Source organism: Entelurus aequoreus, linkage group LG21 (assembly GCF_033978785.1).
Source record: "Entelurus aequoreus isolate RoL-2023_Sb linkage group LG21, RoL_Eaeq_v1.1, whole genome shotgun sequence".
Taxonomy (NCBI): domain Eukaryota; kingdom Metazoa; phylum Chordata; class Actinopteri; order Syngnathiformes; family Syngnathidae; genus Entelurus; species Entelurus aequoreus.
The window spans coordinates 9,773,690-9,796,820 of record NC_084751.1 but is presented as its reverse complement, the minus strand read 5'-3'; the positions used below and the strand labels follow the sequence as shown (position 1 = coordinate 9,796,820).

General features: G+C 49.3%; 1 protein-coding gene across 1 annotated transcript; it reads left to right on the top strand.

Annotated features, from left to right (window-relative positions):
* The first annotated feature begins 1,166 nt into the window (after positions 1 to 1,166).
* On the top strand, positions 1,167 to 23,131 carry LOC133638325 (unconventional myosin-XVIIIb-like). The gene is made up of 41 exons (XM_062030837.1): positions 1,167 to 1,266; positions 1,344 to 1,466; positions 3,166 to 3,312; positions 3,400 to 4,027; positions 4,091 to 4,203; positions 7,282 to 7,449; positions 7,516 to 7,726; positions 9,051 to 9,193; positions 9,300 to 9,400; positions 9,494 to 9,557; positions 9,628 to 9,772; positions 9,864 to 10,034; positions 10,119 to 10,209; positions 11,063 to 11,255; positions 11,327 to 11,407; positions 11,492 to 11,612; positions 11,669 to 11,816; positions 11,884 to 12,067; positions 12,136 to 12,289; positions 12,358 to 12,467; positions 12,543 to 12,608; positions 12,683 to 12,811; positions 12,888 to 13,031; positions 13,120 to 13,209; positions 13,294 to 13,413; positions 13,477 to 13,582; positions 17,915 to 18,039; positions 18,110 to 18,475; positions 18,528 to 18,728; positions 18,806 to 18,916; positions 19,021 to 19,125; positions 19,193 to 19,354; positions 19,410 to 19,523; positions 19,588 to 19,704; positions 19,772 to 19,855; positions 19,925 to 20,062; positions 20,144 to 20,329; positions 20,475 to 20,608; positions 20,697 to 20,738; positions 20,926 to 21,087; positions 21,156 to 23,131. Exons 2-41 carry the CDS (start codon positions 1,428 to 1,430, stop codon positions 22,033 to 22,035), a joined length of 6,594 nt encoding a protein of 2,197 aa, XP_061886821.1. The 5' UTR covers positions 1,167 to 1,266; positions 1,344 to 1,427; the 3' UTR covers positions 22,036 to 23,131.

The following is a 23,131-nucleotide window of genomic DNA, read 5'->3' as shown; positions in this document are numbered from 1 at the left end:
GGGAGAGAGGGAGGAGACTACAGAATTTGGACCCTGATTGCAGTACCATTTATGGCCACATTATTACATATGGCTCCTTTAAACATTTTGTCCATTGACTAGCTACTGTGTCAATCATTTATTATATTTTTAGTACCTCACATTATCATGACTTATTGGTTGATTGACAAGTTATTTGAATAAATAAATTTTTATTAAAGGAGTAGATTGGAAAGATAATTACATTCTAATTATTTACTATGTCAATCAATCAATGTTTATTTATACAGCCCTAAATCACAAGTGTCTCAAAGGGCTGCACAAGCCACAACGACATCCTCGGTTCAGAGGCCACATAAGGGCAAGGAAAAACTCACAACCCCAATGGGACGTACTAACGATTCCCTAATTTGTAACTTCATTTCCTCATCCTCAGCCAATCACAATGCGCAAACAAGCTTTCACGGCAGTTTACAGTCTCCAATTATTAATGGCTGTTTTGGAATGTGAGCCGGTACACACACACACACACACACACACACACACACACACACACACACACACACTCATGCTAACCACCATAGGCCGTAGTCCTGTGTGCGTGTGTGGCGCCTTACATGGACCCGCCCTCTCCCGTGAGACTCCGCCCCTCCCCGCAGTCCTCAGCTGCAGCTGTCAATCAAACTACAGTGGGGGGGTGTCGAGCACATGCGCCCCCTGCCCCCATCCAAACATGGCGGCCCCCCTCGAGTATAAATGAATACAAAAGAAAAAAGTGTTGACGTGAAAAGTGACCACAGCAAGTACTTCCATAGAACATTCCAGGACCTTGGTCACTGTTCTGTTTAGATGTGGTGACACACACACTCACACACACACACACACACACACACATTCCCAGCAGCCTTTCTGAGTGCCCCCCCCCCCCCCCCCCACCCCCCAGGTATCTATTAATAGAAGACGTCTGTTGCTTGTCAGTGTCACACAAGTCCAGTCCAGCAGAGTCCTTCATGTCTCCGGTCCTCCTTTAATGTACTCTTTTTTTTGTCTTCCTTCGGACCTCTGTTGGTTCCGGTTCTGGTTCCGGTAGCGCACAAAGGAAAGAGGCGGAATCGCGGTGATTTCAGGGGATTTTGACCCGCCAGCAGAACCTTTCAAAGACTTTGGACTGTGTGGACTTCTGCTTGCCCCCCCCAACACAGACGGACCAAGAAAAGTGGGACCAAAGAGGTTCTCGTGTGACGTTCGAGGTCCGGTAGGACTTTTGTGTTGTCGACTGAAACTTGAGTACGCTCCGGCGGCGATGATATCATCCTGTGTGCACGCGTGTGTGTCCATGGTAACGTGTGTCCCCCCCTCATCAGGTCGCTCTGACATCACACCTGGCCGACATCACTCTGACCCCGCCCCCGCCCTCCCACCACCCTCAGCCCCTCCCACCGCGCAACATGGCGCTGTCGTCACGCTTAAAACTGTGGGAGCAGAAGGCAGGTGTCGTCGTCGCCGCGTTATGCACGTGCACGACGCATGCTAATGCTAATGTTAGCCCCGGAGCAGAGGCTCCTGTTTCACGCCGTCAAACAGGAAGTGAACACGGGGACGCCGCTTCTATTTGTCGTGTTTTGTTCCATCGAGGTTGACAAACGTTTGAGAAAATGCTAACAGTAAAAAAAACAACCCTGGTAAAAGGTAGCTTCCACTTTGTACAAACCCCGTTTCCATATGAGTTGGGAAATGGTGTTAGATGTAAATATAAACGGAATACAATGATTTGCAAATCATTTTCAAGCCATATTCAGTTGAATATGCTACAAAGACAACATATTTCATGTTCAAACTCATAAACTTTTTTTTTTTTTTGCAAATAATCATTAACTTTAGAATTTGATGGCAGCAACACGTGACAAAGAAGTTGGGAAAGGTGGCAATAAATACTGATAAAGTTGAGGAATGCTCGTCAAACACTTATTTGGAACATCCCACAGGTGAACAGGCTAATTGGGAACAGGTGGGTGCCATGATTGGGTATAAAAGTAGATTCCATGAAATGCTCAGTCGTTCACAAACAAGGATGGGGCGAGGGTCACCACTTTGTCAACAAATGCCTGAGCAAATTGTTGAACAGTTTAAGAAAAACCTTTCTCAAGCAGCTATTGCAAGGAATTTAGGGATTTCACCATCTACGCTCCGTAATATCATCAAAAGGTCCAGAGAATCTGGAGAAATCACTGCACGTAAGCAGCTAAGGCCATGACCTTTGATCCCTCAGGCTGTACTGCATCAACAAGCGACATCAGTGTGTAAAGGATATTACCACATGGGCTCAGGAACACTTCAGAAACCCACTGTCAGTAACTACAGTTGGTCGCTACATCTGTAAGTGCAAGTTAAAACTCTCCTATGCAAGGCGAAAACCGTTTATCAACAACACCCAGAAACGCCGTCGGCATGGCTGGGCCTGAGCTCATCTAAGATGAACTGATGCAAAGTGGAAAAGTGTTCTGTGGTCTGACGAGTCCACATTTCAAATTGTTTTTGGAAACTGTGGACGTCGTGTCCTCCGGACCAAAGAGGAAAAGAACCATCCGGATTGTTCTAGGCGCAAAGTGTAAAAGGCAGCATGTGTGATGGTATGGGGGTGTATTAGTGCCCAAGACATGGGTAACTTACACATCTGTGAAGGCGCCATTAATGCTGAAAGGTACATACAGGTTTTGGAGCAACATATGTTGCCATCCAAGCAATGTTACCATAGACGCCCCTGCTTATTTCAGCAAGACAATGCCAAGCCATGTGACTGTTGAACAACTTAAGCTGTACATCAAGCAAGAATGGGGAAGAATTCCACCTGAGAAGCTTCAAAAATGTGTCTCCTCAGTTCCCAAACGTTTACTGAGTGTTGTTAAAAGGAAAGGCCATGTAACACAGTGGTGAACATGCCCTTTCCCAACTACTTTGGCACGTGTTGCAGCCATGAAATTCTAAGTTAATTATTATTTGCAAAGTTTTTGAGTTTGAACATCAAATATGTTTTCTTTGTAGCATATTCAACTGAATATGGCTTGAAAAGGATTTGCAAATCATTGTATTCCGTTTATATTTACATCTAACACCATTTCCCAACTCATGTGGAAACGGGGTTTGTATTAGCATGCTAATAACACGCTGGTTGTCATGTGACCACAGATCAAAGAGGAGAATCAGCTGGTGGTCACTGCCGTCCCGCCGCCACAGCCGCTCTCCACGCTTCCCGGAGGATTCCTGAAACAGCTGGTCCGAGATTCCGAAAAGGAGACCAAAGAGAAGGAGCCGGAAGTCAAAGAGGAGAAGATAGTGAGTGTCGCTAGCTCGCTAGCCTAGCGTGGTTAGACCAGCTCGTTTGCTAACGCTCGCTCAAAGACGCTCTCGCTATTTTGACAGCAGCCCCGCAAGCTGAGCGACGACCTGGTGCAGCAGTTCCTGCTCCCGGATCAGACTCCGCCCATCCTGGAGGCCGAAATGTTACTGCGGGCCGAGCACGCGGTCAGCAACGGCCACGCCCCCCTGCACTCGTCGCACTTGTCCTCGGCCCACAGACACGCCCAGAGAAACGCGGAAGGCCGACAGGAAGTCACGCCGGCGCTGCCGAAGAAGACTGCGGATGCGGGCGAGGGGGCGGAGCCGAAGAGGGAGAGGTCAGAGGAAGCGGAGCAGGAGAAGAAAGGTAGAAAGGTGAAGCAGGAAGTGAAAGAAAACGCAAAGCAGGAAGTAAAACAGCAAATGAGAAACAAAGTGAAGCAGGAAGTGAAAGAAACCGCAAAGCAGGAAGTAAAACAGCAAATGAGAAACAAAGTGAAGCAGGAAGTGAAGCAGGAAGTGAAGCAGGAAGTGAATGAGGAGCATCGAGAGCCAGAAGGAAAGCCAGCGGACGTCGCCACGACAGAAGTACGCGTCCAAAGTCCGACGCTCTCAACGGACCAGAGCAGCGAGGAGTCTTCGGCGCAGGTGCTGGACGTTTGGTACGAGGCCGGGGTTGTTTGGTACGTGCACAAGGACGGCTTCACGCTCGGTAAGACCGGAACCTTCTTGAGCGGGGTTGAAAACTGTCGCCTGATTGGTTGCCACCTTCCAGCCACTCAGATGAAGCCGGACGAAGGAACGCCAGACCTCCCGCTGGGTCGAGTCAGAGTTCGCCTCCACGCGGACGGCTCGCTGCTCGACATCAGCGAAGACGAAATGGAGCAGGTGTGTATCAATCAATCAATCAATGTTCATTTATATAGCCCTAAATCACGAGTGTCTCAAAGGGCTGCACAAGCCACAACGACATCCTCGGTTCAGATCCCGCATCAGATCCCAGGGCGACCGGTGCAATGGACATCGAGTGGATCTAGCATAATATTGTGAGAGTCCAGTCCATAGTGGATCTAACATAATAGTGAGTCCAGTCCATAGTGGATCTAACATAATAGTGAGAGTCCAGTCCATAGTGGATCTAACATAATAGTGAGAGTCCAGTCCATAGTGGATCTAACATAATAGTGCGAGTCCAGTCCATAGTGGATCTAACATAATAGTGAGTCCAGTCCATAGTGGATCTAACATAATAGTGAGAGTCCAGTCCATAGTGGATCTAACATAATAGTGCGAGTCCAGTCCATAGTGGATCTAACATAATAGTGCGAGTCCAGTCCATAGTGGATCCAACATAATAGTGCGAGTCCAGTCCATAGTGGATCTAACATAATAGTGAGTCCAGTCCATAGTGGATCTAACATAATAGTGAGAGTCCAGTCCATAGTGGATCTAACATAATAGTGCGAGTCCAGTCCATAGTGGATCTAACATAATAGTGAGTCCAGTCCATAGTGGATCTAACATAATAGTGAGAGTCCAGTCCATAGTGGATCTAACATAATAGTGCGAGTCCAGTCCATAGTGGATCTAACATAATAGTGAGAGTCCAGTCCATAGTGGATCTAACATAATAGTGAGAGTCCAGTCCATAGTGGATCTAACATAATAGTGCGAGTCCAGTCCATAGTGGATCTAACATAATAGTGAGTCCAGTCCATAGTGGATCTAACATAATAGTGAGAGTCCAGTCCATAGTGGATCTAACATAATAGTGCGAGTCCAGTCCATAGTGGATCTAACATAATAGTGTGAGAGTCCAGTCCATAGTGGATCTAACATAATAGTGAGTCCAGTCCATAGTGGATCTAACATAATAGTGTGAGAGTCCAGTCCATAGTGGATCTAACATAATAGTGAGAGTCCAGTCCATAGTGGATCTAACATAATAGTGAGAGTCCAGTCCATAGTGGGGCCAGCAGGAGACCATCCCGAGCGGAGACAGGTCAGCAGCGCAGAGACGTCCCCAACTGATGCACAGATGAGTGGTCCACCCCGGGTCCCGACTTTGGACAGTCAGCACTTCATCTGTGGCCACCGAACATGTGCCCCCCCTCCACGAGGGATAGGGGGGCAGAGCAGAAAAGAAACGGCAGATCAACTGGTCTAAAAGGGGGTCTATTTAAAGGCTAGAGTACACAAATTAGTTTTAAGATGGGACTTAAATGCTTCTACTGAGGTAGCATCTCTAACTGTTACTGGGAGGGCATTCCAGAGTACTGGAGCCCCAATAGAAAACGCTCTATAGCCCGCAGAATTTTTTTGGGCTCTGGGAATCACTAATAAGCCGGAGTTCTTTGAACGCAGATTTCTTGCCGGGACGTATGGTACAATACAATCAGCAATATAGGATGGAGCTAGACCGTGTAGTATTTTATACCTAAGTAGTAAAACCTTAAAGTCACATCTTAAAGGCCTACTGAAAGCCACTACTACCGACCACGCAGTCTGATAGTTTATATATCAATGATGGAATCTTAACATTGCAACACATGCCAATACGGCCGGGTTAACTTATAAAGTGCAATTTTAAATTTCCCGCGAAACTTCCAGTTGAAAACGTCTATGTATGATGACGTATGCGCGTGACGTCGAGGGTTGAAACGGAAGTATTCGGACACATTGTATCCAATACAAACAGCGTCTGTTTTCATCGCAAAATTCCACAGTATTCTGGACATCTGTGTTGGTGAATCTTTTGCAATTTGTTTAATGAACAATGGAGACTGCAAAGAAGAAAGCTGTAGGTGGGATCGGTGTATTAGCGGCTGGCTGCAGCAACACAACCAGGAGGACTTAGCCGCCGACCGCATCTATGATCGGGTGAAGTCCTTCGTCACTCCGTCGATCGCTGGAACGCAGGTGAGCACGGGTGTTGATGAGCAGATGAGGGCTGGCGTAGGTGGAGCGCTAATGTTTTTATCATAGCTCTGACAAGGTCCCGTAGCTAAGTTAGCTTCAATGGCGTCGTTAGCAACAGCATTGTTAAGCTTCGCCAGGCTGGAAAGCATTAACCGTGTAGTTACATGTCCATGGTTTAATAGTATTGTTGATCTTCTGTCTATCCTTCCAGTCAGGGGCTTATTTATTTTGTTTCTATCTGCAGTTAAGCCCGATGCTATCACGTTAGCTCCGTAGCTAAAGTGCTTCGCCGATGTATTGTCGTGGAGATAAAAGTCACTGTGAATGTCCATTTCGCGTTCTCGACTCTCATTTTCAAGAGGATATAGTATCCGAGGTGGTTTAAAATACAAATCCGTTTTTCACAATAGAAAAAGGAGAGAGTGTGGAATCCAATGAGCCAGCTTGTACCTAAGTTACGGTCAGAGCGAAAAAAGATACGTCCTGCACTGCACTCTAATCCTTCACTCTTACGTTCCTCATCCACAAATGTTTCATACTCGCTCAAATTAATGGGGTAATCGTCGCTTTCTCTGTCCGAATCGCTCTCGCTGCATTGTAAACAACGGGGAAATGTGAGGAGCCTTTCAACCTGCGACGTCACGCTACTTCCGGTACAGGCAAGGCTTTTTTTAGCAGCGACCAAAAGTTGCGAACTTTATCGTCGATGTTCTCTACTAAATCCTTTCAGCAAAAATATGGCAATATTGCGAAATGATCAAGTATGACACATAGAATGGATCTGCTATCCCCGTTTAAATAAAAAAAATTCATTTCAGTAGGCCTTTAAGTGCACAGGAAGCCAGTGCAGGTGAGCCAGTATAGGTATATATATATGTATATATGTATATACTGTATGTATAGGCGTAATATGATCAAACTTTCTAGTTCTTGTCAAAAGTCTAGCAGCCGCATTTTGTACCAACTGTAATCTTTTGTGTGAAGGAAACCTCCACGCAGTTTCTGCGGGTGTTGTCTGTTTCTAAGACGTCGTTTCCTCCCCGGCAGTGTAACCCCGCACACCTGGACCTGTGTGACGACCTCAGTGACCTCCAGAGTGTTAACGAAAGCGGCGTCCTGCACACGCTGATCAGCCGCGCCAAAGCCAGCATGCCGCTAACGCACGCCGGACCCAACCTGGTCAACCTGTGGCCGCCGTTGCAGACGCACAGCAAGGTGACGTCATCACAACATATGAGGAGAGCGCCACCTTGTGCTCACCTGCACTTTTTACGCTCTCAGACGCCGAGGTCGCGTCTGGGGGAGTCCGCGTGGGAGGCTCCTCCCACTTTGACCCGGATGGTCAAACAGGTCTACGTGTCCGTGGTCGGAACCAGGCGGGACCACTGTGTGTGCGCCGTGGGCCGCAGTGGGACCGGAAAGACCACCACATGTCAAGCCTTCACCCTCGCCCTGCTCGGACAGGCCGGGACCGCCGGACCCAACATGAGCGGTGAGCGCTAACCGGCAAACAGGAAGGATATATTGACAAAAAACTGGGAGAGGCGACAGCAAACAGGAAGTGTTGATGTCAAACAGGAAGTATTGACGGCAAACAGGAAGTGTCAATGAAAAACAAAGAAGTACTGTTGAATAACACAAATTAAATATTGACGAAAAAACGGAAAGGTTGACAGCAAACAGGAATTGTTGACGGCAAACGGGAAGTGCTGATGTCGAACAGGAAGTGTTGCTGACAAACAAGAAGGAAGTACTGGTGAAAAACAGACAGGGTTTACCCCAAACAGGAAGTATTGATCAAAATCAGGAAGTATTCATGACAAACAGGAAGTAGGTATTGATGGAAAAACAAGTGTTTACAGCAAACAGTAAGTGTTGATGTCAAACAGGAAGCACTGATTAAAAAGAGGAGGTATTGATGGAAAATCAGTAGTGTTGACAGCAAACAGGAAGTATTCATGACAAACAGGAAGTAGATGTTGATGGAAAAACAATAAGTGTTTACAGCAAACAGTAAGTATTGATGTCAAACAGGAAGCATTGATGAAAAAGAGGAGATATTAATGGAAAAACAGTAGTGTTGACAGCAAACAGGAAGTGTTTATGTCAAACAGGAAGTATTGCTGAAAAACAGGAAGTGTTGATGAAAAACAAGAAGTACTGTTGAAGAACACGAAAAAACAGAAGTGTTGACAGCAAAGAGGAAGTGTTGATGACAACCAGGAAGTGTTGATGAAAATCAGGAACCATTGATGATAAACAACAAGGAAGTATAGATGAAAACAGGAAGTATTGTTGAATAAAACTGAATTGTTGACAGCAAAGAAGGAAGTTTTGATGGCAAACAGGAAGTGCTGATGTCAAACAGGAAGTGTTGCTGACAAACAAGGAAGTACTGGTGAAAAACAGAAAGGGTTGACCCCAAACAGGAAGTATTGATAAAAATCAGGAAGTATTCATGACAAACAGGAAGTACTTATTAATGGAAAAAACAGGAAGTGTTTACAGCAAACAGGAAGTGTTGATGTCAAACAGGAAGTATTGCTGAAAAACAGGAAGTGTTGATGATAAACAGGAAGCGATGATAACAAACAGTAAGGAAGTGTAGATGAAAAACAGGATGTGTTGAAAAAAAACAGGAAGTGCTGATAATAATAATAATGAATTACATTTGTAACTCACTTTACATTTGTATAAAAAAACAACAAAAAAAACAACAACTGATGACAAATATGAAGGAAGTATTGATGAACAACAGGAAGTATTACAGCAAACAGCAAATATTGCCAGCAAACAGGAAGTGTGTGTCCTTCCAGCGGAGCGTGTTCAGGCCATGTTCAGCGTGTTGAGGGCGTTCGGCTGCGTGACTTCTCCACACAGTGACTCCTCCTCTCGCTTCGCCATGATGTTCTCGGTGGACTTCAACCATGCAGGACGCGCTGCTGCCGGACACCTTCAGGTAATGACACACACACACACACACACACACACACACACACACACGCACACACACACAAACGCTTTGAAAGCGATAATGAACTGACAAGGCGTGGTCCCGCCCTCAGACGATGATGCTGGATAAATGGCGAGTATGTCACATGACCGGCGGCGAGAGTAACTTCCTGGTGTTCTCTCAGATGCTAGCAGGCCTCAGCGTAGACATGAGGTGAGCGCTCGTGCACGTGTGCAGACCTCCGTGATGTCAGCTGACCATCTTCCCTTTCTTCCTTCCTTCCTTCCTTCCTTCCTTCCTTGTCAGGACGGAGCTGCAGCTGCATCATCTTGCAGAATTCCACTCTTTTGGGATGACTCTTCCCACCAAGGTAGAGTGCGGGGATCACGGGTGGGCGGGGCTTCACCCGAACGCTTCCTCAGCGTTCTTCTTCCTCTCAGGTGGAGGAGAAGCAGCGAGCGTCCGTTGGTTTCACCAAGCTGCTGGTCGCCATGGAAACGCTGGGCTTCACCGCCACTGAGCAGAAGGCCATCTGGCACGTCCTCGCCGCCATCTACCACCTGGGGGCGGCGGGGGCTTGCAAAGGTAAAGGTCGTCATCGTCGTCGTCATACGGAGAAGCAGAGGAAGAAAGTTTCCAGCGGTCGGCATCTGACCTCATTGTGTGCGTGTGTCAGTGGGGCGGAGACAGTTCGTGAACTTCGAGAGCGCCCAGGCGGCCAGCGGCGTGCTGGGCTGCGAGGGGGAGGAGCTTAACACTGCCGTCTTCAAACATCACCTGCGGCAGCTGCTGCAGAAAGCCACCGGGTGCAGCAGAGAACGCGGCACAGCCGGCGAGTCCGAGGAAGGTGAGGCTAGCAAACATACTAGCATGCTAACTTAATGAGCGGCAGCACGCTACAAGCTAACGTAAGCTCGCTCATGACCCGCAGGCCCTCGGCTGACGGCGGCTCAGTGCGTAGACGGGATGGCGGCCGGCCTCTACGAAGAACTCTTCGGCACCATCGTCTCCCTTATTAACAGGTGTGTGTGGGAGTTGGGTTGGGGAAGAGATCTTGCCCCACGTGGAGGAGTTCAAGTACCTCGGAGTCTTGTTCACGAGTGAGGGAAGAGTGGATCGTGAGATCGACAGGTGGATCGGTGCGGCGTCTTCAGTAATGCGGACGCTGTATCGATCCGTTGTGGTGAAGAAGGAGCTGAGCCGGAAGGCAAAGCTCTCAATTTACCGGTCGATCTACGTTCCCATCCTCACCTATGGTCATGAGCTTTGGGTTATGACCGAAAGGACAAGATCACGGGTACAAGCGGCTGAGGTGGTTCGGGCATCTGGTCAGGATGCCGGCAGAACGCCTCCCTAGGGAGGTGTTTAGGGCACGTCCGACAGGTAGGAGGCCACGGGGAAGACCCAGGACACGTTGGGAAGACTATGTCTCTCAGCTGGCTTGGGAACGCCTCGGGATCCCCCGGGAGGAGCTGGACGAAGTGGCTGGGGAGAGGGAAGTCTGGGCTTCTCTGCTTAGTGGTTACTCAGTGGCCTAGTGGTTAGAGTGTCCGCCCTGAGATGGGTAGGTTGTGAGTTCGAGTCATACCAAAGACTATAAAAATGGAAGCCCTTACCTCCCTGCTTGGCACTCAGCATCAAGGGTTGGAATTGGGGGTTAAATCACCAAAAATGATTCCTGGGCGCAGCCACCTGCTGCTCACTGCTCCCCTCACCTCCCAGGGGGTGATCAAGGGTGATGGGTCAAATGCAGAGAATAGTTTCGCCACACCTAGTGTGTGTGTGACAATCATTGGTACTTTAATAAGCGGAAGAAGATGGATGGGTGTGGGAGTGTGTGTGTGTGACATGACGACACCATCGTTATCCACGCAGAGCTCTGAGCGGCCAGCAGTTGGCGCTGGCGTCCGTGACGGTGGTGGACACGCCCGGCCTGAGGAACCCTCGCCACGCGTCCGAGGAGCGAGCGGCCAACTGGAGCGAGTTTTGTCACAACTACCTGCAAGAGCGCCTTCTGGAACATCACCACACACACACCTTCACACACACCTTGGAGCGCTACACACAGGTGACGCACATTCATGTCCTGAATGGCACCCTCGTTGGACGCCGGTCATGTGACTCCGTGCGTGTGTCCAGGAGAAGGTCCCGGTGGCGTTCGAGTGTCCAGAGATGGACTCTGCTGACGTGGTGGCCGCCATCGACCAGCCGCCTCCGCAGGTACGCTAGCACGTTAATACACTAACAGTGCGGCTCGCATAGGGGGCGGGGCCAATTGTGACAAACATGTGATGCCTCTTGGAGGTGCGAGCGGCAGAGAGCGCCCTCAGGGGTCTTCTGTGGGTCCTAGACGAGGAGATGACAACGCCGGCGTCCAATGAGGGCGCCGCCCTGGAGCGCGTGTGCCAGTACTACAATCAGACAGGTAACCCCGCCTCCAGCGATGATTGTGATGCTGATGATCATGTGACCTTCCTTCAGTGCGTCAGTGCGAGCAGCCGCTGCAGCTGGAGGTGGGACACCTGGCGGGCTGCGACCCGGTACGCTACGATCTGACGGGATGGTTCTCGCTGGTCCAGAACAATCCGTCTGCTCTCAACGCCGTCGGACTTCTCCAGAACTCGTCCGTGTGAGTGCGAGGTCACATGTTGGGGGCGGGGGCGTGGTCAGGCGGTGACGCGGCGTGTCGTCCTCAGAGCGTCAGTGAAGGCAATGTTCTCGCCCGCCGTGGACGTGCCGCCGCTGTGCCGCGGCCTGAGCGGGCTGGAAGGCGCCAGTCAGCGCTCGCTGCAGAGGAGCGCCACCATCAGGAAGACATTCAGCGGGGGGGCGGCGGCTTTGCGCAGGCACTCGCCGTGCATCGCCATCAAACTGCAGGCCGTGAGTGTCGCCACCGCCACCTCCTGAGCCACGTCCACGTGCGACTTTGTATGTTTGGGCCCCCTCAGGACGCCCTGGTCAATGTGATCCGGCGTGCTCGGCCCGTTTTCTTGCAGTGCATTAGCGCCAAGATGGACGCCGGCGGCGCGCCCAACGTGGCGACACTGCGAGCGCAGCTTCTGTCGGCGCAGACGCTGTCGGCGCTGCAGCTCTACCGCACAGGTCAGCGCCCAGCACCGCCGCAGGTCACATGACACTCGCCAGGACGCTGACCTCTGCTTTCATGGCAGGCTACCCTGATCACATGACCCTCAGCAACTTCAGGCGTCACTTCCAGGCTTTGTCCCCGCCCATCATGAAGCGCTACGCCTCCATGTTTGTCCGCCATGATGAGAGGAAGGTGGGTCACGTGACTCGCCCTCGTTTAACGCCTCTGGACTTCAACTGAACGCCGTCTCGCTCGTCTTTGTCTCAGGCCGTGGACGAGCTTCTGGCCGACCTGGACTTGGACCCCAAAAGCGTCGTGGTCGGCGCCGGTCGGGTGAGAACGCCTCCTCCTGCGTGTGGAGAAAGTCCATCCTGCGCCGCCTCTGGCAACTTCCTGTTTCCTGTCAGGTGTTCATGAGGCGCGGCGTGCTCCGACACCTGGAGAGTCAACGCGACCTGCAGGTCAGCGGCTGGCTGGTCCACCTGCAGGCCGCCTGCGTGGGCCACCTGGCCCGCCAGAAGTACCGCACGCTCAAGGTCAGCGCCGCCGCGTTAGCGTCCTTGACTGGTCCGTTGCCATAGAAACGTACATCAAAGCATCGTGTGTGTGCAGGTGCGGCACATGGCCGTGCGCTGTCTTCAGAGGAACCTTCGGGTGTTGCATTTAGCGGCGGAATGGCACTGGTGGAAGCTCTTCTGCCGCGTGCGCCCCCTGCTGGACGTCAACATGGACAACGAGAGGCTGCGCACTAAAGAGGTACGCACACACACACACACACACACACACACACACACACACACACACACACACACACAAAGTGGTTAAAGAGAAGGTATGTGGTCAGGATGAAATGTCGGTGCTCAAACGGCGTCTGGACAAGTCGGAGAAGGAAAGGAACGAGTTGAGACAGACGGTGGACACCTGCAACACTAAAGTTTGTCCTGCAACACACACTTACGCAACACACACTTACGCCTTTATACACACACACACACTAACGTAGTGTGTGTGTGTGTAGCTGACGGCGGTGACCTCGGAGCTGAGCGACGAGCGTTTCCGTGGCGACGCGGTGGGTCAGGCTCTCGACGTGGAGCGAGCGGAGAGACTTCGTCTGAGCAAGGAGAACAAGGGGCTGCAGGTGAGGCGGCCATCTCGCCTGCCCCGTTTACCACTCCTCTTGACTTCCTGTCGGTTTGTTCAGGCGCGCTTGGACCAGTGCAAGGTCGCCATGGAGACGCTGGAGAAACAGCTGGAGGAGGAGCGGCAGAAGTATCGCAACTTGGAGAGCCAACGAGCGGCGGGGACAGGTGGGCGTGTACTTCCAAACAAGGAGTTTGACATTTAGACGCCTTTTCCAGGCCTTGACATGCCCGAACAAAATACCAAACTTTGCAGACGCGCCAGGTATGGCGTAAATCAGGGGTCACCAACGTGGTGCCCGCGGGCACCAGGTAGCCCGTAAGGACCAGATGAGTAGCCCGCTGGCCTGTTCTAAAAATAGCTCAAATAGCAGCACTTACCAGTGAGCTGCCTCTATTTTTTAAATGTTATTTATTTACTAGCAAGCTGGTCTCGCTTTGCCCAACGTTTTTAATTCTAAGAGAGACAAAACTCAAATAGAATTTGAAAATCCAAGAAAATATTTTAAAGACTTGGTCTTCACTTGTTTAAATAAATTCATTAATTGTTTTACTTTGATTCTTATAACTTTCAGAAAGACAATTTTAGAGAAAAAAAAACAACCTTAAAAATGATTTTAGGATTTTTAAACACATATACCTTTTTACCTTTTAAATTCCTTCCTCTTCTTTCCTGACAATTTAAATCAATGTTTAAGTAAATTTATTTTTTTTATTGTAAAGAATAATAAATACATTTTAATTTAATTCTTCATTTTAGCTTCTGTTTTTTCGACGAAGAATATTTGTGAAATATTTCTTCAAACTTATTATGATTAAAATTCAAAAAAAATATTCTGGCAAATCTAGAAAATCTGTAGAATCAAATTTAAATCTTATTTCAAAGTCTTTTGAATTTCTTTGAAAATTTTTGTTTTGGAAAATCTAGAAGAAATAATGATTTATCTTTGTTAGAAATATAGCTTGGTCCAATTTGTTATATATTCTAACAAAGTGCATATTGGATTTTATGCTTTTTAAAATATGTCACCAGAATTCTAAAATTAATCTTAATCAGGAAAAATTACTAATGATGTTCCATAAATTCTTTTTTTAATTTTTTCAAAAAGATTCGAATTAGCTAGTTTTTCTCTTCTTTTTTTCGGTTGAATTTTGAATTTTAAAGAGTCGAAATTGAAGATAAACTATGTTTCAAAATTGAATTGTCATTTTTTTCGTGTTTTTTACTCTTTTAAACCGTTCAATTAAGTGTAAATATCATTAATTATTAATAATAACATAGAGTTAAAGGTAAATTGAGCAAATTGGCTATTTCTGGCAATTTATTGAAGTGTGTATCAAACTGGTAGCCCTTCGCATTAATCAGCACCCAAGAAGTAGCTCTTGCTTTCAAAAAGGTTGGTGACCCCTGGCGTAAATGTTCTATTTTAGGGGTCCCGAAAAACACAATTTTAAAATTGACTCTCTAGCTCCTCCCACCAATTCACATATCAACAAAAAAATCACTGGAGATGTCTCAAGAAGCCATGTCTGTAAACAAATCATCTTGGTTTCCGTCGGCCATTTTTTAGGCCAAAAACAGGTGTCGTACTCCCAGGGCCGGCCCGTGGCATAGGCCGTATAGGCAAATGCTAAGGGCGCCGTCCATCAGGGGGCGCCACGCCAGTGCCACAAATGTTGGAGGAAAAAAAAAAAAAAAGTTGGTACTATTATTTCTAAATACATAAAATAATCCCATGTTAATTAAAATGCAAAGTAAAGCCTATTTAATAGAAATATTATTTGTTACAACATTACGCCCCCCCTCCCCCGGCACGGTGCGCCCCCTCCCTTCCCGTATCATGACTCTTTTTGGACGTCACCACATAAAAAAAATCAACACAAGATGTCAAAACGGGCAAAACTGTCAGGTGCCCAGGGAAGAAAAGAAGAGGAGAAACGAGAAAAAGACAGAGGTAGCAGGTAGGTAACGTTAGCCTACATGAAATTATTTGTCTGTTACAGAATGTGATAGTAACCTCACCTGTCTTTTTAGCATTAAGCTAATGTTACATGATTCGGCAATTGCTAATCAATAAATAGCTAGTTCTGTTTTAACGTCGGGTTAATATTGTGGAGGGGGCTAAATTGTTATGGAAAATAATAATGTAACGTTAGGTAATTACAGTACTCCCTGGTGTACAGTAATTTGTAAGTCATTCTAGTTAATGCAATATTAAAAAGCACAAATAGAGAACTCTGTAGGATCCCCTTTTTTTGTAATATAGTTGTTAAAGTCATACTGGTTTGATATCTTGTTTTGTGCAGTGCCTTATATATTGTATTATTAATTTATTTTATGCAACTTGTTGACACGTTTTATTTTGTGTTTATGTATGTAAAAAATATTGTACTTCATATATTCATTTTTTGTATTCATTTATTTATCCATATTTTTTTAAATCTTGTTAACTATTCTGATTGTTAATTTGCTTTCTTTAAGTAAAAAAAAAGGTCAAAGACAAAGCTATTCGGTTTCTTGTGAGTATATACACTTCACTGCCGATGTGGGGGGGCGCCACCTAAAATCTTGCCTAGGGCGCCAGATTGGTTAGGGCCGGGCCTGCGTACTCCAACGGACTCCTCGTAGGGACTTTGACCGAGTGAGTCGCGGTTAAAACTACAAAATGACAATTTTGATGGACCTGCCATCCGTGCCCTGGACCCCTGGCCGGGGGTCGCAGGTTGTACTTTTAGAATGGTGCCGAGTGTCTGAATCTGGGAGTTTTAGGTGTAAACGTACAAAATGAGCAACAGAGCTAGCCTAAAACGTTAGCATGCTAACACTAAATTGCTATCACTTAGCATTTGTGCTAACGTTGGCATGCTAACAGTTAGCATGTAGTTATATGGCTCCAAGGTGTATGGCTGCGGAAGTAAAGAAAACAAGTGGAAAAATAGTGGAAAATGTTAGCTTGCCATTTTTTTAGCATGCTAACAGTTAGCATGTATCACATACCCAGTTATATGGTTCTAAGGTGTATGGCTGCGGGAGTAAAGAAAAAAAGTGGAAAATGTTAGCATGCCATTTTTAGCATGCTAGCATGCTAAAAGTTAACGAGTGTTGCGTAGCAAGTTATATGACGCTGGGGTAAACGGTTGCAAAAGTAGCTCAAAAAGGTAGCATGCTAGCAAGTTAATATCATGCTAACTGTTAACATGTGTCACAGGCCAAGTTGTATAACTGTAGGGTGTATGGCTGAAAAATTAAGAGAAAAAGCTTAAAAAGTTTGCATGCTAACCTTAGCATGCTAACTGTAGCAGCATGTGAATGGGCCCTTGCAAAGCAGCAGGCCCATCAATCCATCCATCCATTTTCTACCTCTTGTCCCTTTTGGGGTCGCGGGGGGTGCTGGAGCCTATCTCAGCTGCATTCGGGCGGAAGGCGGGGTACACCCTGGACAAGTCGCCACCTCATCGCAGGGCCAACACAGATAGACAGACAACATTCACACTCACATTCACACACTAGGGACCATTTAGTGTTGCCAATCAACCTATCCCCAGGTGCATGTCTTTGGAGGTGGGAGGGGCCTATCCCCAGGTGCATGTCTTTGGAGGTGGGAGGGGCCTATCCCCAGGTGCATGTCTTTGGAAGTGGGAGGAAGCCGGAGTACCCGGAGGGAACCCACGCAGTCACGGGGAGAACATGCAAACTCCACACAGAAAGATCCCGAGGCCAGGATTAAACTCGGGACTACTCAGGACCTTCGTATTGTGAGGCACATGCACTAACCACTGTACCACCGTGCTGCCCATAATGCCATAATAGCCAGTGATGCGTTTACAGTCACTCAAAAATTCGGACAACTCCAACACCACACATAATGTGTAATTCCAGGTCGTTACACTATGATTTACCAATCAAATGTGTGCTTATTCTAGTGTCATTTATTAAGAATCTTAATTTATAAACATTATTCATGAAATGCTATTATTATATTAAAGAAATACTTATAAAAAATATATATTTTACAAACAGAAAGTTACAGCAATGTACACTTTATCCCATGTTTACATCTCATTGTGCAACATGTGAACGTTTTAATGGGAACTAAATGTGATATCTGAAAGGGGTACAAATTATTTCCAAAGCAGGACCCCCACCCAGACATACAATAATAGTCCTTACCTCATGAAAAACAATAGGTTATTGTCATTGTAAATGGGCCAAAACACTACCTATTTGTAGTGGGCGGAGCCTGGCGGAAAAAAATGCTCTTCGCCGTCACCAATCAAACTGTCATTTCTGCACGTCAGGTGATCAGTGATGGATACGGAACTGATGGGCGATAATAAATTGTGACTATATGTGGGCGTGGCATGGTGCCAAACTTTTATCCGATGGTTTGCAGCAAAACACGAAATGTTGATAACTCAGTTCCACAAAACCTGATCTTGAATTGGTCGATTGATCGGCTGGAGAAGCAACCCAGTGGGTTTCCTGTCCGCCCCCTGCAGAGAGCGAGCTGGCCATGCAGCTGGAATGTTGCCAGACGGAGGTGGAGTTTGTCCGCCGACGGTTGAAGCAGACGGAGGACAAGGTGGAGGCGGAGCGTGAGACGCGCCAGCAGCTGGACAACAAAGTGAGACAAAGACCAGGACGAGGATGTTTGTTGGTATAGTGACGTGTGTGTGTGTGTGTGTGGCATGCAGGTGGCGACGCTGCAGGCCCAGCTGGACCAGTCCAAGAAGAGCGTGATCGAACTCAAACGACACTGCCGACGCATGACCTCCGACCTCCAGGACGCGCGAGTCCTCAATGACAGCCTGCAGAACCGGACGCACGAACTGGACCGCAAGCAGAGACGGTGTTTGTACTTTCTGATCTTGCTGAAAAATGCTCCCGCACGCTCACCACCGTGTCTTCCCTCCCTCGCTCGCTTCGCCGCCGCCAGCTTCGACAGCAAGCTGACGCAGGCGCTGGAGGAAGCCGACGACGAGCGAGAGCTGAAGGACAAAGCTACGCAAGAGAACGCCACACTGGGGGCGGAGCTATTCACGCTGCGCCGCCACCTACAGGTGAGGTCCTGGCGGTCACATTGACGCCCTCGTTAATGCCGGGTGTGTGTAGGAGAGCCAGGCGGAGGCAGGTCGCTTACAGAAGCAGAAGGACGAGTTGTGCGCTCAGATCCGTGACCTCAGCGTTCCCGTGAATCTGGCCAGGGACTCCCTCCCTGACCTGAAGAGACAGCTCCGCCTCCTGGAGGGCGTGGCGGGCGAGCGGGCCGACGAGGTGTCCCAGCTGACCGCCAGAGTCCAACAGCAGCAACAGGTGACGGCGATATGCTTACTGGTGAGCACGGGGCACGTGTAACCCCCCCCCCCCCCTACGTGCCCCTCCCTCTACAGGTGCAGGTGCGCCTGGAGCTGGAGTTGGAGCGCATAAAGCAGATCCACCAGAAGGAGCTGGAGGACAAAGACGAGGAGCTAGAGGACGTACACAAGTCTTCTCAGAGGAGGGTAGGTGGTCTCAGGAAGAAATAGTTTCATGCTAGTGACCATGCTAGCAGGGTAAATGATGATGATGTGTTTTCTCGGTTGCCGTGGCGACGACGACGATGCAGCTGCGGCAGCTGGAGATGCAGCTGGAGCAGGAATACGAGGAGAAGCAGATGGTGATCCACGACAAACATGACCTCGAGGGACTCGTCGCCACACTGTGTGACCAGGTACGCACACACCTAGCCTGTTAGCATGTCAGCACGTTAGCCGTAGTCAGCGTGGGGCGGCCTGCAGGTGGGCCACCGAGACTTTGACGTGGAGAAAAAGCTGAGGCGGGACTTGAAGAGGACGCACGCGCTTCTGGCCGACGCCCAGCTGCTGCTGGCCACACTTCAAAGTGATGGGCGGAGCCCCGCAGACGCCGGCAAGGACCAGCTGGAACGTCTTCACTGGCAGGTGCGGCTCTCCACCGTCCCCACTGCGTCGCCATCTATTGACGTGTGTTTGTCAGCTGGAGGACAGCGAGACACAGCGGCGTGAGGCGGACAGCGCCCTGACCACCTTGACGCAGCAGCTGGAGGACACGCAGACGGAAGTGGACAACATGTGCAAGCAGAAGAGTCTGGTGAGACCGCCACCGCAGATGTTGTTTAGAGAGGGAATCAAACGTGCGGACTTTGCATGCGCAGTTGGACGAGCAGCTGTCCCTCCTCCAGCATGAGAAGGTGGACCTGCTGAAGCGCTTGGAGGAGGACCAGGAGGACCTGGAGGAGCTCATGAGGAAGCACAAAGCGCTGATTCAGCAGGTTAGTTCATGTCCGTCCTCCACGGTGCCGCCCCGCCCCCACCTCATTGTGTCTGCCTGGCGGACAGTCGTCCAATGACATCTGTCGCATCAAAGAACTGGAGGCGGAGCTTGAGGAGGTCAAGAAGGAGAGACACGCCCTCCGGGAAGAGGTAAGATGCACCGACATTTGTTCTTCCTCCTTCTTCCCGCCATCACGTCCTCTTCCTCGCGCCGTGCAGCTCCAGCAGCAAGCGTCCAGGTTGCAGTTCCTGGAGTCGTCCACCGTGGGCCGGAGCATCGTCAGCAAACAGGAAGCGCGCGTGTGTGACCTAGAAAACAAACTGGAGTTCCAAAGAGGACAAGTCAAGAGGTTTGAGGTGAGACAAAGTCCACTGCTGGAGGATAGCGGGACGTTCCTGATGACATCACAGTCTCACGACGTCTGCGTCTCCCAAAAGGTCCTGGTGCTGCGTTTGCGGGACAGCGTGGTGCGTCTCGGCGAGGAGCTCGAGCAGAGCGCACAGGCGGAGGCTCGGGAGCGTGACAACGCTCGCTACTTCCAGCAGCGTCTGCAGGACGTCCGCGTGGAGATGGACGAGCTGAGTCAGCGCGAGCAAGACAGCAGCCGGCGCCGCATGGAGCTGGTGAGAGGCATGCAGCCCATCCAAACATGACCCGTCGAGTAGCCACGCCCCCTTCAGGGCATCAGCCAACCACACGCTCCTCTTGTCTTTGACGCTGCTTGTGTGTCAGGACCACGACAGGAAGTGATGCCATCTTTGTTTACAGGCAATGCAGGTGGAGGAGCTGACGGCCATCAGGCAGACATTACAAGCCGACCTGGAAACTTCCATCAGACGCATCGTTGATCTGCAGGCCGCCCTGGAGGAGGTGGAGTCAAGCGATGACAGCGACACTGAGAGGTAACAAGGCCCCTCCCCCAAGGAGAGATCGGATGATTGGTTCCCCCCCCCACTCCCGAGCATGCTGACCATGCGTTGTTCACTCCAGCGTTCGTGCGGCCGCGACGTCGTCCTCGACAAAGAAAGATCCGTAAGAATGTGTGCGCCGTGCGTGCTCGCCTTGGCCATGCACGTGTAGTACGGTTCTAGAATGATCACCTGTCATCGTGTTGCTATGGCGCACGCTCACTAACGCAGTGACATCAGCTGCGTTGCCGCACGTCCATGAACCTTCCAGATCATTCCACGCTGCTTAGTAACGATCGCTGTCCTCGCAGAGACTCTGCGTCCAGCCTCGGCACGGAAGACGTCGGCGAGGGCGTACGTGGAGTTTCTCGAGGAAGCTCTCGTGGCAAAGGATCTCCTTGTGGCAGCAGTACCTTCAGCGGCCAGGAGGGGCGCCAGTCGGCAGCGGACACCAGCAGCACGTACAGTTACCGGTAAGCCACGTCTAGACTTTGACCGGCGTGACTGTAATTCAGGTCTCAGGAGGTTCTGTTGTGCTCAGCTCCTGCGCGGATGAAGACAACGCGGAGGCGGGAAGCTCTCGAGGTTTGGGACGGGCGCCGTCCTCCTCGGCACTGTCGGAGCTTCTGGAAGGACTGCGAAAGCGACGAGCGGGCAGCGAAGCGGAGGCGGGCAGCACCATGTCACTTCCTGTTTACCAAACAACGGCAGCTTCCGCCCTGCGCCGTCGAGCATCGGCGCTCTCTCTCGCGCCCGACGACCTCCCGGAAATTCGACCCAGCATCCTCAAGCCGCCCTCGCCGCTTCTTCCTCGTGCCGCTGACGACTCGCTGACGCCGACGCCTCGCTTCAACTCCTGCGACTTTTCGACGTCCCTCCCCTCGCTGCCACGCCTCTCGTCCTTGGCGTCCTCACACGCCGTCCACGAGCGCCCCCCCTCCCTGTCCATCCCAGAGGAGGACTACACGCAAGAGCCCTCGCGCTCTGTCGCGACGTTACGGCGCTCCCCGCAGGCGGCTCGCCGCTGTGCACTATCTAACCTCGTCTCAGAGGACGCGGGCGAAGGCCACCTGGGCTCAGAGCCCGTTGTCTTCCAGAACCGCCACCTGGTTGGCGAGTGGGACGACACGTCCGACATCCTTCCCGCCGTCCGCAGATCTCAATCCGCCAGCAGCCTGGCCGGCTCCGTGCGGGGAGGCAGGAGAGCGCTGAGCGTCCATTTTGGAGAGCTTCCTCCCTCCACCCGCCAACGCAGCTCTGAAACCGAGTCGTCCAGCTCAGGCGGTTCAGGAAGTTCAGAGGTCACGCGGCCCAGAAGGCGATTGGAGCGACCGCAAGGAGAACGACTGGAAGCTGAGGGCAGCGAGTGCGGAGACGTGTCCTCCGTCATGAGGAAGTACCTCAGGAAGGAAGTGGACTGAAGCGGCGCCAGGTGACACATCACATGCATCATTAGCTACATTAACCTCATTAGGCCCATTAGTATTAGTTACATTACATTTACCATATTACTTTCATTCACCTCAGTAACCTCTTACTTACTTCCTTATCATTAGCTATGCCAGCTGCATTAGCATCATTAGCTACATTAACATCATTATCTATATTGTTTGCATTATTCACATTAGCTACATTGACCATTACCAGGAATTGATTAACGTGGACCCCGACTTAAACAAGTTGAAAAACTTATTGGGGTGTTACCATTTAGTGGTCAATTGTACGGAATATGTACTGTACTATGCAATCTACTAATAAAAGTTTCAATCAATCAATCAAAAAGACCTCATTAGCGTCATTAGTTACACTAGCTGCATTAAATGTGTTTGCTACTTTAGCTATATTAACATCATTATGCATTAGTCCAGGGGTCGGCAACCCAAAATGTTGAAAGAGCCATATTGGACCAAAAATACAAAAACAAATCTGTCTGGAGCCGCAAAAAATTAAAAGCCATATTGTGTCATGAGTTATGAATTGAATTAAGAGGACTTAAAGGAAACTAAATGAGCTCAAATATAGCTACAAATGAGGCATAATGCTGCAATATGTACATATAGCTAGCCTAAATAGCATGTTAGCATCGATTAGCTTGCAGTCATGCAGTGACCAAATATGTCTGATTAGCACTCCACACAAGTCAATAACATCAACAAAACTCACCTTTGTGCACTCATGCACAACGTTAAAAGTTTGGTGGACAAAATGAGACAGAAAAAGAAGTGGCATAAAACACGTCCTAGAAAGTCGGAGAACGTTATACTTGTAAACAAACTACGGTGAGTTCAAGGACCGCCAAAATTAGTAGGACAAAACGGCGCTCGCCAAATACTCAAATCAGTGAAGCATGTTTAATATAAACAGTGTGATTTGTAACAATTAGGGAGGTTTGTGTCATGTTTGTCCTCCTACGGAAACCATATTAAAACAAAAACTTTTTTTTTTTCCTCATCTTTTTCCATTTTTCATACATTTTTAAAAAAGCTCCAGAGAGCCACTAGGGCGGCGCTAAAGAGC

Bases quoted from the DNA above. Each gene is read 5' to 3' on its own strand.
- LOC133638325 (XM_062030837.1), top strand. From the start codon at position 1,428: ATGGCGCTGTCGTCACGCTTAAAACTGTGGGAGCAGAAG. The intron at 12,812-12,887 runs GTCAGCGCCGCC...GTGTGTGTGCAG, and splicing joins AGAAGTACCGCACGCTCAAG to GTGCGGCACATGGCCGTGCG. The intron at 21,088-21,155 runs GTAAGCCACGTC...TGTTGTGCTCAG, and splicing joins AGCAGCACGTACAGTTACCG to CTCCTGCGCGGATGAAGACA.